The sequence below is a fragment of the Pristis pectinata genome, chromosome 17, assembly GCF_009764475.1.
Source record: "Pristis pectinata isolate sPriPec2 chromosome 17, sPriPec2.1.pri, whole genome shotgun sequence".
Taxonomy (NCBI): Eukaryota; Metazoa; Chordata; class Chondrichthyes; order Rhinopristiformes; family Pristidae; genus Pristis; species Pristis pectinata.
In genome coordinates this window covers 40,014,761-40,030,221 of record NC_067421.1, presented here as the reverse complement: position 1 = coordinate 40,030,221, position 15,461 = coordinate 40,014,761, and the positions used below count along the sequence as shown (strand labels likewise).

Sequence of the window (15,461 nt, the reverse complement as noted above, 5' to 3'; positions counted from 1 at the left end):
AAAGAATGAAAGAAGAATGAAAGCACGTGAGACAGAATGAGTTGCAGGGTTACAGAGAAGTAAGAGGGGGAATGGAACTGATGGGATTGCCCTGCTGAGAATTGGCAAAGGACCATTAGGGCTAAATTACCTCCTTCCGTGCTGTTTAAGAGAGTGAGGCTGGCACAGCAGAGGGAGTTCTGTGCACTGCCTTACTTTTGTATTGGTATTGGTTTATTATTGTCACTTGTACCAAGGTACAGTGAAAAACTTGTCTTGCATACCGTTCATACAGATCAATTCATTACACAGTGCATTGAGGTAGTACAAGGGTAAAAACAATAACAGAATACAGAGTAAAGTGTCACAGCTACAGGGAAGTGCAGTGCAGGTAGACAATAAGGTGCAAGGTCACAACAAGGTAGATTGTGAGGTCAAGAGTCCATCTTATTGTATAAGGGAACCGTTCAATAGTCTTATCACAGTGGGACAGAAGCTGTCCTTGAGTCTGGTGGTACGTGCCCTCAGTTTCCTGTATCTTCTGCCTGATTGATGTATTGAACCATGGCCCTGTCTTCTTTGTTAAGTAGCTGCAAACGATCCTGTGATACTTATTTTGAAGAAGCAGAGGGAATAACCAGAGCAATATTTAGACCATATTTATTCTCCATCACTAAAATAGTAGAGAGACACAAGAGACTGCAGATGCTGGAATGTGGAGGAGCCAACAATCTGCTGGAAGAACTCAGCGGATCAAGCAGCTCTGTGCAGCTTTCCCATGCCTGCCCCTTCCAGCCTCAAGCATTTTCTTCCTATGGGGAGAAGTGGAAGCTCGGAGCAGTGAGTCCCAGGGAAGCACAGATGCTGCTTGACCTACTGAGTTCTTGCAGCAGGTTGTCTGTTGCACTGAAATAGTAGAGTTTGTGCAAGCTTGTTGTGCATATGTAGACTATTACTTTTCCAACGACTACATGTCAGAAGCACTTCATTAGCTGCAAAGTGTCTGGGTGATTCCTGAGGCGGTGAGACACACAAAAGTGATTGAAGTTCCCCTCTACCATTGCAACTGAAGGTCAGGATCTGGGCTCCTGAGGATCTGTCAATCACTGCTCCTCCCAACCGGAAGGTCCGTCCTTTTTACCGAGCCGGGCTGCTTGGAATTTCTCAGGTGAGTGCGGGGAAAAAGAGGGACGAATCCTTCATGAAACGGGCGACGCGGTTTGTGACCGAAGGGCTGTTGCCGGCTGCGGCGGCGGCTGGTTAGTTAGTTCTTGCGGCGGCGTTTGTTGGGAGCGGCGGCCGGCGGGGGACGTGCAGCCCGAGGGGCCGGGGGAAGCGAGATGCTGACGGAGTAAACAAGCCACGTATGGCCGGCGGGCCGCCTCTGCTGGGCCGCACGGTAACGGGGGGCGGGGGGCGGCCGCTCCCTCGGCGGGGGCGCTCGGGGCCGGGGCCTGGGAGGGGATGGAAGGGAAGGGGAGGGGAGGGGGGGCCTGGGCCGGGGAGGGGGGTCGGGTCCCGAGTGTTGGGGTGGACAATCCAGCGTCCCGTCTGGCCTTCCCCCCCCCCCCCACCGTCTGGCCTCCTTCCCCCCCCCCCCCACCGTCTGGCCTCCTTCCCCCCCCCCCCCCCACCGTCTGGCCTCCTCTCCCCCCCCCCACCGTCTGGCCTCCTCCCCCCCCCCCCCACCGTCTGGCCTCCTTCCCCCCCCCCCCACCGTCTGGCCTCCTCTCTCTCCCCCCCCCCCACCGTCTGGCCTCCTCTCCCCCCCCCCCCCACCGTCTGGCCTCCTCTCTCTCCCCCCCCCCCCCACCGTCTGGCCTCCTCTCTCTCTCCCCCCCCCCCCCACCGTCTGGCCTCCTCTCTCTCCCCCCCCCCCCCCCCACCGTCTGGCCTCCTCTCTCTCTCTCCCCCCCCCCCCCCCCCACCGTCTGGCCTCCTCTCTCTCTCCCCCCCCCCCCCCCCACCGTCTGGCCTCTCTCCCCTCCCCCCCCCCCCCACCGTCTGGCCTCTCTCCCCTCCCCCCCCCCCCCACCGTCTGGCCTCTCTCTCCCCCCCCCCCCCCCCCCCCCACCGTCTGGCCTCTCTCTCCCCCCCCCCCCCCCACCGTCTGGCCTCTCTCTCCCCCCCCCCCCCCCCACCGTCTGGCCTCTCTCTCCCCCCCCCCCCCCCACCGTCTGGCCTCTCTCTCCCCCCCCCCCCCCCACCGTCTGGCCTCTCTCTCCCCCCCCCCCCACCGTCTGGCCTCCTCTCTCTCCCCCCCCCACCGTCTGGCCTCCTCTCTCCCCCCCCCCCCCCACCGTCTCACCTCCTCCCCTTCCAATACTCCCCCTCCCTGCCCCCTCATCCTCTCCTCCCTCCTCTCGGGTCTCCTTCTGCTTCTGCACTCTTCCTCCCTCCCTCCCTCCTCCGGTCTCCCTCCCTCCCTCCCTCCCTCCTCCGGTCTCCCTCCCCCCCCTCCCTCCCTCCCCCCCCTCCCTCCCTCCTCCGGTCTCCCTCCCCTCCTCATCCTTGCCTCCCTCCCCCATCTCTCCCCATCTTCCAATACTCCTCTCCTCCTTTCTTCCCCAGTCTCTCTCTTCTCCTTTCTTCCTCTCCATCCACCTATCCCTCTCTGGGTCCCTCTCCTCCTCATATTCACTTCTCTTCCCTGGGTCTCTTCTCCCCATCTTACAATACTCCTGTCCTTCCTCCCCCTGGACCACCTCTCTTTCCCCTCTCCTCCTCCCCTTCTGGGTCTTCCTCTCCTCTCTTCCCCTGGGTGTCTCCTCCTCATCTTCCAGTACTCCTCATCCTCCTGGGTCTTTTGTGTCGTCTTCATCCTCTCCTTCCCCTGGACTTCCTCCCTCCAGGTCTGGTTCTCTTCCCCAATCCCCATATGTTTCCCTCCCCTGGGACTCACTACTCTGCGTTTCCTCTTCTCCCCGTAAGAAAAAAAATACTTGAGGCTGGAAAAGGCAGACATGGAAAAGGAAGAAGTATTGTGAGGGCTGTGAAACGCCTTCACGACCCTTTCAGGATTTTCCAAAACTTGTAGCTAATATGCAGGAGTGTAGGAAATCAGCTGACACTTTGTGCACAGAAAGCTCCCACAAACTCGTGTGATTGTCATCAGATCTGTTTTTAGTAAATGATCACATTGTTTGGATTTCTACTTCTCCAGGGTTTTTTTTCCTGGCTGCTGCTTCATATTTATTTTTGTATATTAAGCTTGTTTCATATGTCTATATAGTTAATTTTAGGAAAAAGTTAACTGTTATGATTGTGTTTAGATGACTTTAAAAAGCTAAAAGATTGTTTGGATGAAATTGCTGGGTAATTTGTTTTGCTTTTAGTTATTTGCTCATGCTTCCTAATGTATCATCCAATGTACTTAGATATCTGCTAATGTGCTTGCTGTGCTGTTTAGATCTGTAGTAATCAGTTTGATGTATAACATTTTCAAAATTTGTGGATGATATAAAGCTGGCTGAGAAAGTGAGCTGGCAGGATGCAGAGTCCACAAAGGGATGTGGATAGGTTAAGTGAGTGGGTTAGGAGCTCACAGATATAATGTGGGGAAAAATTTGATGTTAGGAAGGATAGTTTTTGAAATGTTAGACTACTAAATGTTGGTGTATAGCAGGACCTTGTACCGGTTCATAAAACCTGGCAGTTAACTTGCAGATACAGTGTGCAAGTTAGGCAAATGGTGCATTTGTCTTTTGTTTCTAGGGGAAAGACACACTGCAGTAAAAGTTCATGACATTTAGTTCCTGGATTAACAGGGTTGAATAATGATGAGTGATGATTTATGATGGACTTGTACTCTTGGAAAAATAAGAATGATATTTAGAAAAACATTACATTTTGAAAGAAATTTCCCCAGCTGCTTCGCTCAGCAGAATGGCCTAGAAATAGGGGCCACAAGCTCAGGGTAAAAGAGTCATTCACTTAGGACTGAGATGAAAGGAGATTTCTCGCATTTGTAAATCTCTGTCCCAGGGATCTCTGGGTATTTGATCGTTGAGACTTATACTGATTTTTGATTACTTAAAAAAAAAATTAAGGATTGTGAAATTCAGGCAGGAAGGTGGACTCGATGCAGAATTGGCTTTGATCTCATTGAATTGCTAAACAGATCAAGCCCCATTGCTTTTTTTTGTTGCATTTCTTGATTTTTTTTTTCTGCTGTAATTTGATTTTCAAGCAAACTTTTAATTCCACCACCACCTCCACCACCCCCCCATGACTTCAGTGGTTACTATCAGCATTATCTCTGATCCAGCCAGCACTGAAATCATATCAACTGGGATGTTTTGTCCTTAACTAGAATAATGTAAGCTTCAGCCTTCTATTCTAACTCCTGTGTTCTGTCTTTTGATCTTTTGGACTCTGCCAATGATTTCCTTTGAAAACACTGTGAGCCTGTTCTCTCTTCAATGCAGTTTCTGGTTTCTACTCTTAGAAGCAGTACAACTGGTGATCAGGCCGCTAGTGCTACAGGTCACTAGAAAAATGTTCTTGAATGGACACTATGCTCCTAAACAACTTGCCTAAAGATATCTTTCCACCTATGTTTTAATTGTAGTTCTATTAGAATTGTATGCAACTTCAATTCTTTTCATATTAAGAATAACACAGGATACTTTTCTCACTGCCATTCCACTTCCTAACATCAGAACATAGAACCATACAGCACAGGAGCAAGCCTTGTAGTCCACAATGTTGTGCTGAACTAATTAAGCTAGTGACATCTAATTAAACTAATTCCTTCTGTCTGCACATGGTTCATATCTCTCCATTCTCTGCATGTTCATGTGCTTATCTAATAGCCTCTTAAATGCCTCTATCGTATCTGCCTCCACCACTGCCCCGGCAGCGAATTCCAGGCACCCACCACTGTCTGTGTAGTTTTAAAAAAAATTGCCCCGCACATCTCCTTTGAACTTCCCCCTCTCATTTTCGTTGTACATACATTTTGACCCCTGGCGAAAGATACCAGCTCCCTACTTTATCTGTTCCTCTCATACTTTTATAAACTTCTCTTGGCCTGTAAACTGTTCAATAATTTACCCGACCCTCGCAATTGTTGGCTCTATGTTCTTGGTCTGCATTCCAAAAATTCCACCTGCCTTGGAGTATTAGCTGGTCCAACACATTTGGATGTCCACTGTCTCTTAATTTAGACAATGAAAATCTTTTCTGAAATGTTTTAGACCATGCTGTCAGATGTAAGCTTTATTGTCCCTCCAACCTTGGACTACAAAGACACTTCACCTCTCTTTTCCCTGGATCTTGCCCACCCAGTAGGGTAATTTTTGGAGTTTGGGAAAAACTTTCCTATTGACATGCTGACAGTTATCAACAGACTCTGCACAGGCTGGGGTAGTTACTGGATAAAGTTAAAGAATAATTAAAACTTTCCAATGGTAATAGTTCAGAAATGATCTCAAATTTTATTAAGAAATCCTGATTAACATGGTCAACACAAAATAGCTGATTATTTGTTGTGGGGCCCACCAGATTGGAATTTCTTGATGATTGTGAAATATATGAAACTTGACCAAAAGGACCATGTCAGTTGTTATTTTGGGCAGTTGTGTGGGATCTCCTGTTTCCCTCTTTGAACCAAGAAGCATATTTTCTCTATCAGGTTTGTGTATTAATGTTTTCTTCATTACAGTGCAAACATGCTTAATTAGCGGCCAAGCAATTGGGCTGACACGAGGTCACAAAATAGGTTACGTAAATATGGGTGGGACCAGACCAATGAACTGACTGTCCTGTCTAAAAGCTATATTCTGCCCTTGATTCAAGGTCATTTCATTAATGCCATCCTATAATTCATTTTATCAATATTTAACCCTCACTTAACATTGTTTAAATTGCTTGATTTTAAATAGTTGACATAATTCTCCTTTAAGTGGCAAAGTGACTAAGTTATCAGAAGTGAGCTTTAGCGATGATGTGTTTGGCTGCTGCATTCACGTTGCTAGTCCGCAGGTTTCTGTCCCGCAATGCAAAGCAGATACATTGCCATCTAACAAGCTTGTAAACTACATCCCACTGTGCCCATAGCAATAGATTTAAAAGACACAAGGACATGATAACCAGTTTTACCAGTGCTTTGGGCTAATCTTTTTCAATTTGAGCATTTGAAAGAAGTCTGCAAAGAGTCCCTTTTGAAGTAACAATCCTCTGTTTGAAGAACATTTTAAACTAGTTCTGTGTGGCAGCCAATATTTGTCTCTGTTTCAGCTCCTCTGTGAAGCCTTCATCCCTTAGTTACCAATAGACTTGGGCATGCTCCTACTCTGCTGGCTGGCCTCCGATCTTTGCCCACTTTGTAAACTGGAGCTCTGCTAAAACTTTACTGCTTGTATCCTAGTGTTCAAGTGCCATCACTGATCTATGTTGACCATTGGCAGAGAGGGTGGGAAGGAAAATAAAACAAAGGTTTATGAGGGAGTGAAAGGCAGTGATTAAATAACACTGTCCACAATTCTGGTTGCTGTCATTTGCACATATCCAGCTTAAATGTTCTTTTTAAAATGCTCCTTTTGCAGTTGCTTGGTCCAATTTACTATGTAAAGTCATCCTGTAAATAGAAGTTCGTTTGACCAACATATTGAGTACTTGTGCAGCTGCCTTGTTGGACAATATCAGTTTTCTAATTTATGATTGATTATTTCATAATGGGAAGAATATGTTGATAGAAAAATGCAAAAACTACCAGCCAAAGAATTTTTGCTGCAAAGTCCATAAATTGTTACTAAATGTGTTGGTACCAATAACTAGCTTTTGATGTTTGAAAATAATTAGTGTTGAGGTATTGTTTGTCATTGTTATAAATATTTAGCATGTTTTGTGTTAGTATGTTACCAAGTACTAAAGCTTGATTTGTCAGTGTTAAATGTGATTTCAAACAGATCAAATGTAATTTGGGGCAATATATTTAGTCAGTACACCTGACACATGTTGGATGCCACAGCTGAATTTTGTTTAATATATTTAGATACAAAAGACGAAAAAAAAGCTTCTGTTACTCAGTCAATTTAAAAGCAGTTTAACTTGTACTGTACTTGAACTTGGTGTTTATTGTAAGAGCAGTATTGCTGTCTAACTTGTAGCTTGTGGCAATGAATGGAAAACTCATCTTTTTCTGGTGCTTCTCACAACCTTGAACCATCAAAGAGCACCTTACAGCCAGTGATATTTGAAGTATTGTCATTGTGTAATGTCAGGATTTAGACACTGGTCAAAATTAGTGAACTTTGAATGCTTTGGGTTATCTTCCACCACTCAATCACTCAAGAAGGAGAGTGGCCACCACAGTCAGGCCCACTTGCATTTGGTTTCCTTGCTATGTATCTTTTCTGACTGTTATGATATAAATCCTGATGTCATTCAACCCCATATTACTTGTCTTTCCACAGCGCCTGTAATTTCTCCGTCTCGGGTTGTGCCGGAAAGGCCCATTCCTTGATGTGTTGGGATTTGCCAAGTGCAACAACTCTCAGTTGACGTCATGCTGCTGCATTTCAGACATTACACAATCTCTTGAACTGCCCACCGAGCTGAACACATTTTAATGGCAAGAAGCAACCTTCGGCTTGCTCTGAGAAGCCCTATAAAGTGTCATTGTTTACTGCCGCGAATGTAAGATGATGGAAGCTCCGTCTAATGCACAGGATGTCTTGCTGGTTAATTCAATGTACGCCACTGAGAGCAAAGAGGACATTCCTGATGATGCAGCTGTGTCTGGGTCATCCATCATGGAAGTTGATATGAATGGTGAGTAATGTGTACCAGTGTAAAATTCCTTCAAAGTGTCTCTCAAAATGTACTTCCTAGCTTGACAGAGAGTGTTTTGTTTGCACCCTCTTTAAAGTATTTAAAATGTTAAGTCCACAAATGTGAAGATGAATCTAATCAGGTTGGTCAGAACTGCTGTTGCAGCATTTTGTGTGGTGAAGAGATGAATGTGCTGCTTGTTTTAGAAATGGCCCTATGCCTTTTAAAGTTCTTGTGTCTATAAATTCACTGCTTTCTCGGCACTTTGTTCCTAAATTATTGAGAGGTTTTGAGTGATGGTTTTAAGAGGAGAATCTCTATTTCGAGCTCTTTGAAATATAGATTCAAAAGCCGCCCAGGTTTTATCAGGCTTCTTATTTAATATTTTGTAGCAGCTCTTAATGCAACAAATACTAATGATGAGCAGAATCCGACAATGTGATTAAATGAAATTAACTTTGGGGGATGGAGTCAATACCCCACAGGTGTAGATGTCACTTCTGGTTTACACAGGTGATCATGACGTTATGAACACTGCCTGTTTGAACTAAATATTGAAGGGGATATTCACTGGTATTTTCATCTCTGGTCTTCAAAGATCTTTAACTTGCCTCCTGCTCCCTTTTTCTGGCATCCCTTTGCCCCACAACTCCTCATCTCTCCTTTGCCCTCTTCAACTACATCCAGAGTGACATTACCCATGGAGATGGGGCTGGTTCTGCTTTCGCACAAGTGAATTGTTCTTTCTGTTCTGCACTTCCAGTGGTTCTGACAGACTTGTTTGGTCAATCTGCTGTTAAATAAATTTCTCTAATTAACCATTAAGAAATCTGGCTGCCAAAAACTCTAAGTCTGGCCTCCTTTTCAACTTGTATTTCTAGCCTCAACCAAACTGTTCATAATCCTAGCTTACAGTTGTGCAAGACACTGAGTTTCAGACTCTATATCCCTTTTTATTAAAGGCCATATATTTTCACTTCATTGGCCATCTCTATTCCAGCCACTGCACTTGACAACTTCCTTGCTGGACTCTCATCCACTGACTTGTTCAAAGCTCAGCTCAGTGTACCCTGTTGTACTTGCTCACTGTCCCCATCTTTGCTGATCTAGACTGGCTCCTTTTCTCTGATGTATTGAACGTAACAGCTCTGCATTTAACATCCTCCATAGTTCATTCTATTCTGTCTCAGTAGTCTCCTCTCTGGAGTAACACACAAAAATTGCAGGAGGAACTCGGCAGGTCAGGCAGCATCTATTGAGGGAAATGAACAGTTGAAGTTTCAGGCCAAGACCCTTCATTGGGACTTCTCTCCTCTGCCTTTTTCTCCCTTTTCAGTTGGATCAACAACTACTTGAGTTTACTCTTTTGGAATTTTCTGTTTCAAACTTTACTTCACTCCCTCTTTTTATTAAATATTGTTAAATAAAATCCTTTCCGAAAAGCATTTATTAACTAAGCTTTTGATTGCTCATACAAACTTCACAAGCCCTGTCTGTGTTTTCCAAGTGCTTTTCGATAGTGAGATGGATACCTGAACTTCAAGTGGGGAAGCATTGTTGCTGTTGAGGTGACTGCTGGGAGTCTGGAGATGATATTCTGCTTCATTTTAATAAACTATAAAATTTTCTGTAACTTTTTAAAATGTTGTTGGTGGGATTCCTGCCTTTTGACTTAATTTTCAGTATAATCACTGCATTGGCCCAATCCTTAAGAACTTCATGGAGGTGAACAGAATTTAACATTGTTCGTATAATTTAAACCAATCTTGGTTGATAACCACATGGATGAATAAATTTCAGTTTATGGCTCCTGTATTTTTCTTAAGTCGTTTTGGAATGACCTTCGTGAAGATGGTGCTATAACCAGCAGTTGTACTAGCCATTTCTTTTAAAAAAAAAATTCAGTTTCAAAATAGGTATGTCATTTGAAGATCTGCATTTCTAACAAATGTTGTATGAAATTGATAATTTTTCTATTTGATGAGCTCGCAACTGATCTTCAGGCAGTGTAGCTGAACAAATGCAAAAGCAGAGATGTTATTTTCTGCCTCGCACAAACTGCTTAAAGGCCTGGCTCTTGGCTTTCTGGCAGCCTCGCTCCCTCATTCTACAAAGTGGTATTGTATAACAGCCTTCCTTCCTCTAGACCATTGGATCTCTCAAATATCCTTCACAGGAACCTTGAAGACAAATCTATAATAGCAGGACACTCGCTTGATGCATCACAAGTCAAGAAAGGCAAATGGCCTCACTGACAGTGAGGGTCATATGTGATGCCCAGAAACAATGGTGATTGCTCTTTCACGGCTGCTGCAACAGCAATACCAGCTCCCGCAACTATGACCTGAGATCCAGCAATTTTCATCCATCTTGTCCTTATTCCTACTCTTCCATCTTTTATCAAGTCCCATGTGCTCTTGTTTAATAACCTCTTGTGTGGCATCTTATTAATGGCTATTTGAAAGTCCAATACATCATATCAACTGATTTCCCCTCTATCTATTCTGCTGGTTGCAATCTCAAAATAAAACTTCTGGTAGATTTATCAAATATGATTTCCCTACCTAAATCATGTTGACTTTTCTCAATCCTGTTATAATTTTCCTAGTGCTCTGCTATCACTTCCTTAATAATAACTTGCAGCATTTTCCTACTACTGATTTCAGGCTAACATGTCAGTAGTTGCTTGTGTTTCGTCTTTCCATTTTCTTAAAAATTGCCACGTTTCAACCTCTGGGAACCATAGAGAAGTATGCAAACTGTGACGTAATCAGACCTGCAAATCTATTCAAACTGCAGATGACGCTATGTTTAGGATGTTGTCCCTTTGTGTTCACCTCGTATTCTATGCTCTTACCACTGTGAAACAGTTTCCGCCGGTGGAAGAATTTTGAACAAGTGGATGTAGTTTAAAGATGATGGTGGTCATTTAAAACTCAGCTGCATAGGAATGTATTTTCAGAGGGTGATGAATCTCTGGAAGTTTCTACCCTGGAGGCTAGTGGAAGCTGGATCATTGGGGTTACTTAAAGAGAAGTAGATATCTTTTTTTGAAAGATTATGAATTGAAGGCTATGGAGAACTGGCTCAGGGCAGACAATCCATGATCGTACTTAATGGTGGGGCAGGTCTATTCTTGCTCCTGTTTTCTTATGCGATGTTCTTATAGTGGCTGATCTCAGAACCGTGATGTGCCACAGTTCCTTTTCAACTTGGCCTCGCACAGAGAATGCAATATTCTCTGGTGTTTACCTGAGCTGTGGACTTTCGGAACTCTGTGGAGGGGAGCAGGCTTTAATCTAACACCTGCTGAATTTTTGTTTTTGTGTCTCATTCATCTGGATGGTTGGACCAGATCCAAAGGGCATTGCTGGATTTATAGTTCTTGTTTGTTAACTGTCTTAAAGCTGAATATAGCTAAGTATAAAGTATCCCCATGTACCTTTCTGGTGTGAGACACAATAGACTGGAGCACAGTGTTTTGGCTGACCAGTCAGTCTGCGTTCCATCATAGTAGATTCATTCTTTTGTGTGAGGTATTAATTTAGATGCTTTGTCTTCTCCTTCAGGTGGGTGTGGAAGAACCTGTGGCATTATTTTAACCTGGTGCAGGGCAGTTCCCTTGTTCATCTGCTTCAATTATTTCTTAATCAACATAACTTATTTTAAAATAATTATGTTTGCGGGAGCTTTGTGTATAAATTAGCTGCACGTTTCTTGCATTCCAAAGGTTACTACATATTGGAAATGCTTCATTGCTTCAAATCACCTTAGGAACATTTTGAGGGTGTGAAATATGCTTTAATATAAATGCAAGTCTTTTTTGAATTGATTTTGTTTTTAAAAAGCTAGTTCATGAAAATTATTCGGTGGAGGAAAATAATGTTTTCACTTATTTACTCGATATGGGTGACACTACTGTGGCTGCAGGAATTACAAATGCATGGAAAAGATGATGGTGATGAGTTGCCTAGAGGTCTCAGCTGTAAATGTTCTACAGAATCAACCTGCCTCTTAAAATAAAAAAAAAACAATGCTGGAAATACTTAGCAGATCAGATGGCATCTGTGGAGAGATAAACAGTTAATATCTCAGATCAATGACATAACATCAGAATAGTCATCAATTCTAATGAATGGTCATCAATCTGAAATATTCAGTTTCTTTCTCCATAGATGCTGTCAGATATGCTGAGTATTTTCAGCATTCTTGCATTTCAAATTTTTAGCATCAGTAGTTTTGTTTTTATTTTTGTATTATGTCCCACGCTTGCTTAAAAACCTATAATGGGCCAGTCAGACAGTAAGTCGTAATTGCTCACCTGTTCCCTTTCCTCTATGGCATTAGTAAGCCAGTTGGGTGTGTGGTAACCTGGAAGCTTTCATGATTATTAATTTGCTGTAAAGCCATAACTTATTATTTTTTTGAATTGGTTTTCACTTCATGCCCCGTTGGGAATAGACCACCACCTGTGGGTTGTTTGACCAGTGACCACTCCACCAACAAAGCAAGAAATCCATATAAATATTTCCCTCGCATCTGTTCCTTTCCATGTATTATACATTCATTCCCCATGGAGATTTCCTCTAACTGTTGTTTAGCTTTTTAAAGGAATGCTCAAAAACCTACAATACTAGATAAACTATATGCAAAGAATTATGGAGAAAAGCAGTTTGTAGCTGGAAAAGAATCTTTTTGCCTCTTGAATAGGCATATTGTGGAAAGTAGTAGTGTAGGGCTCCAACTCTTAATTGGATTTATGAGTTTAGTATTGGTAGTAAACCAAACTGCTTTGTACTGATGCAATAATTGGCGCTTGATTTTTGGATCTCAGTATAATAGTAAGTATAATTTGTCCTTGATAGATTGTCTTTTTAAAAAAAAAGTTAGCAAATCACTTAAATATCACACCAGGTTTTGTTGATGCTTTTGTGTCATAAGTGCCTGTGATTTCCCTCCCTCCACTTCTCCTGTGCTTTGTTATTCCTGCTATTAAATTCTTTCCTTTACGTTGTTGCTCATGTTTGGAATAGTTGTTTTAACGTATCAAATAATTGAATAAGTGGTTCTTGTGTAATCTCGCTTTTTTCATCTTGAGAAAAAGCAGGTAATAGGATGTTCTGAAATGCAATCATTGCAAATCTGCTTGAAAGTACTCCATTACACAAATGTTGAGCATTGAAGTTCTTGTACAGGTGTATGATATTGATCCACCTGCTGGCTAATTTCATTTTTCTTGGGAAACATTTTCAAGCTGATTATTTACTCGTTATGCATCACTTTAGAATGTGCATCACAAAGGTTAACTGCATTATTCATTATGTGTGAAAGTTATTGGTTAGAAGTTGCACTGTTATGACATCAAGAACGTTTGAATGGAGCTAATGGAAGAAAAACGATCATGATGGGAAGAATTTTGGCACTGACTAATGAACAATTCTGTTTACATTAGCTACCATGTCTGACAACTGTATATACAGTTTGAGGGCATGTTAAACTGGTTTTATTGTCCTGTATGCATTAATGTACAGTAGAGAATTGGTGTATTCACTGTACTGAAAGGTTTCTGCTTGGCAGAATGCACAGTATTTAAGCTAGAATTTGCAGAAGTATCTAGAAGTTTTAAGAAATTATAATACATTAAAATTGTAGTGAATAGGAAAAGTGCACTTTTTTTTTCTTGGATTTTTTTTTGTCCACAGTAAGATGATGAATGGAAAGATTGATTAGAGGATTGGGTCTTGGTTTCCATTTGTTCAGTTCCTTCAAATGGGGTTACAGTAGTGTAATGTTACTGGGCCATTAACCACAGGGCACAAGTTCAAATCCCGCCATGTCAGTTTGTGAATTCAAGTTTGGTTGAGAATAAGTGAGTCTGGAAATCCTGCATCAATAAATTTGTACTGTTAATATCTCAGAGACTTGAAACCTCATATACCTTTCAGTTTGTGAATATTCATTCTAGCACTTAAAAACTTGTACTGCGTTGAATGGTGGATTCACATTTGCAGTTTTTCCAACTGCTGACCTTGGTTATATCATTGGGGGAAATTTGCTGTTCAAAGATTGGACGTTTTTCATGCAGCTGCTGATGGGAGGGATGGAGGGAGTGGGTACGAGTTGCTTGGGTTAAGAAGAAAATTAAAGAGGGGGTATTTTAGGCTACTGTTTCAGCCCTTCCTGTAGTCTAAATAGTGTATGTGTTACCCTGGGAAAAAATAATTTGTTGCATGCTCACTTTTGGTATTTGGACAAGGAAAACTGAAAGCTGGAAGTATTTGAGGGGCTGATGGTGAGGGGTGGAGAGGGAGGGAGGCTGAAGGGAGAATTGAATTTAGCATTGGTCATTTGACATTGGGTGTAGTCAGAAGTGCAGCTAACTAGTGAACATGTTATTTTTAATTTTTTTTAAATTGTTTTGAAGAGTCTAATTGTGACAGTTTAGAAATGTCAGTGGTGTTTCTCAAAAGGAATGGAAACGTTTGTGTTCTCAATTTGTAATTAATTACCAATGTGTGACTCTGGGCTAATGTAATACGGCCACTCACCATGACAACAGCAAATAATGTAGTTCCAGACTTTGGCACCAATTTTTTATGATGTTTGTTTTGAGTGGTGCTGGCACTGAAAGTCAATATTAAGTCATTGACTTGTTTGTCTATATTGCAAGCTAAGAGGAAGTTGTAAATCAGAATTGCTATAAAAATAGATGTTTCAACGTGGCATCAAGCTTTGTTTTTTATTACGTACCTTCCAGTGTGTGTGTGTGCAACATGACCATTTTGAGGCAAAACAAAATAATTTATTCCAAGTCTGCACTCCTTTTCAAAGTTATATTAATTATAAGCGACAACTGGCTTTTGGGTTTGTAATCCTTGTTCAAACAACAAAACTAAACGTGGCCTGGTGAGTTTAAAGCTGAAAGGAAATTAGTTTCGCTTCCTTCAGTTAGCATTGATTTCCTCTTTTTTTTCTTGATAATCCCCTTCATATTGCTAAAGTGATTTGAATGTTGGAATAACATTTAAGTAAAGTGCCAATGTCCCAAAGTCTAAGAAAATAAGACTAGATCTGTTTTTCAGCTAGTGACAAGTTTAAGTTGTAGAATAGGGTGGTTCTAGTTGCTAACTGTCCTTCATTTTTCATAGGTGCCTGTGTGAACAGTACTGATAAAGTGCCAAACAGTGGAACAGCAGTGGACGGCAGCAATGTCACAGGCAAACATGAGGGCAAGATCCACCAGCAGTACGCTTCCAGTGTTAAAAGTGCTGGCGGTGAAGGAGACGGTTGTCAGAATGGATCCAAGTCCGTTTACAGGTCCACTGGGCCTTCTGGCATTCCCCAGGCTGTCTCCAACTCACCTGAAAGTCTGTCACCAAAGTGCAGATCAGATGAGAGCAAAGAGCCTTCCCCAGGTGTGGATGGTTTCCATGGCAACTTAAGGAAGTCTCAGGGAACTAAATCTGAGATGTTTGTTCAAAAAAGTGAAGCTTTGCAGTCGCTCATTCTAAGTCTTCCTATGCAAGAAACCGATTTGCGTAAGCATTTATTTACCGAGGTGGCTCTTCCACCTGCCTTCCTGTTATTTTTTTGAACTTTCCTCTCTGCCAAAATTGGCTTGCTTTCTAAGCTTAATTGATCAAGCTGGCAACTCCATGTGCTGTCTCTTTCTATGCATGTGCTATCATAGAGAATGTATTACAAGA

The 15,461-nt window shown here is 42.5% G+C and overlaps 1 protein-coding gene across 7 annotated transcripts in view; it reads left to right on the top strand.

The window, feature by feature from the left end:
* Positions 1-1,001: 1,001 nt before the first annotated feature.
* Positions 1,002-15,461, top strand: part of golga3 (golgin A3) — a 53,926-nt gene continuing 39,466 nt past the window's right edge. Inside the window, exons 1-3 of one of the 7 annotated variants that reach the window (XM_052032544.1) lie at positions 1,002-1,147; positions 7,398-7,755; positions 14,904-15,293. In XM_052032544.1, the coding sequence (XP_051888504.1) occupies positions 7,626-7,755; positions 14,904-15,293 (520 nt within the window). In that variant the 5' untranslated portion in view covers positions 1,002-1,147; positions 7,398-7,625. Of the gene's footprint in view, positions 1,379-5,485; positions 5,615-7,397; positions 7,756-14,903; positions 15,294-15,461 lie in introns of those variants that run through there. The other 6 variants (XM_052032543.1, XM_052032545.1, XM_052032546.1 and 3 more) reach the window with 6 other exon arrangements.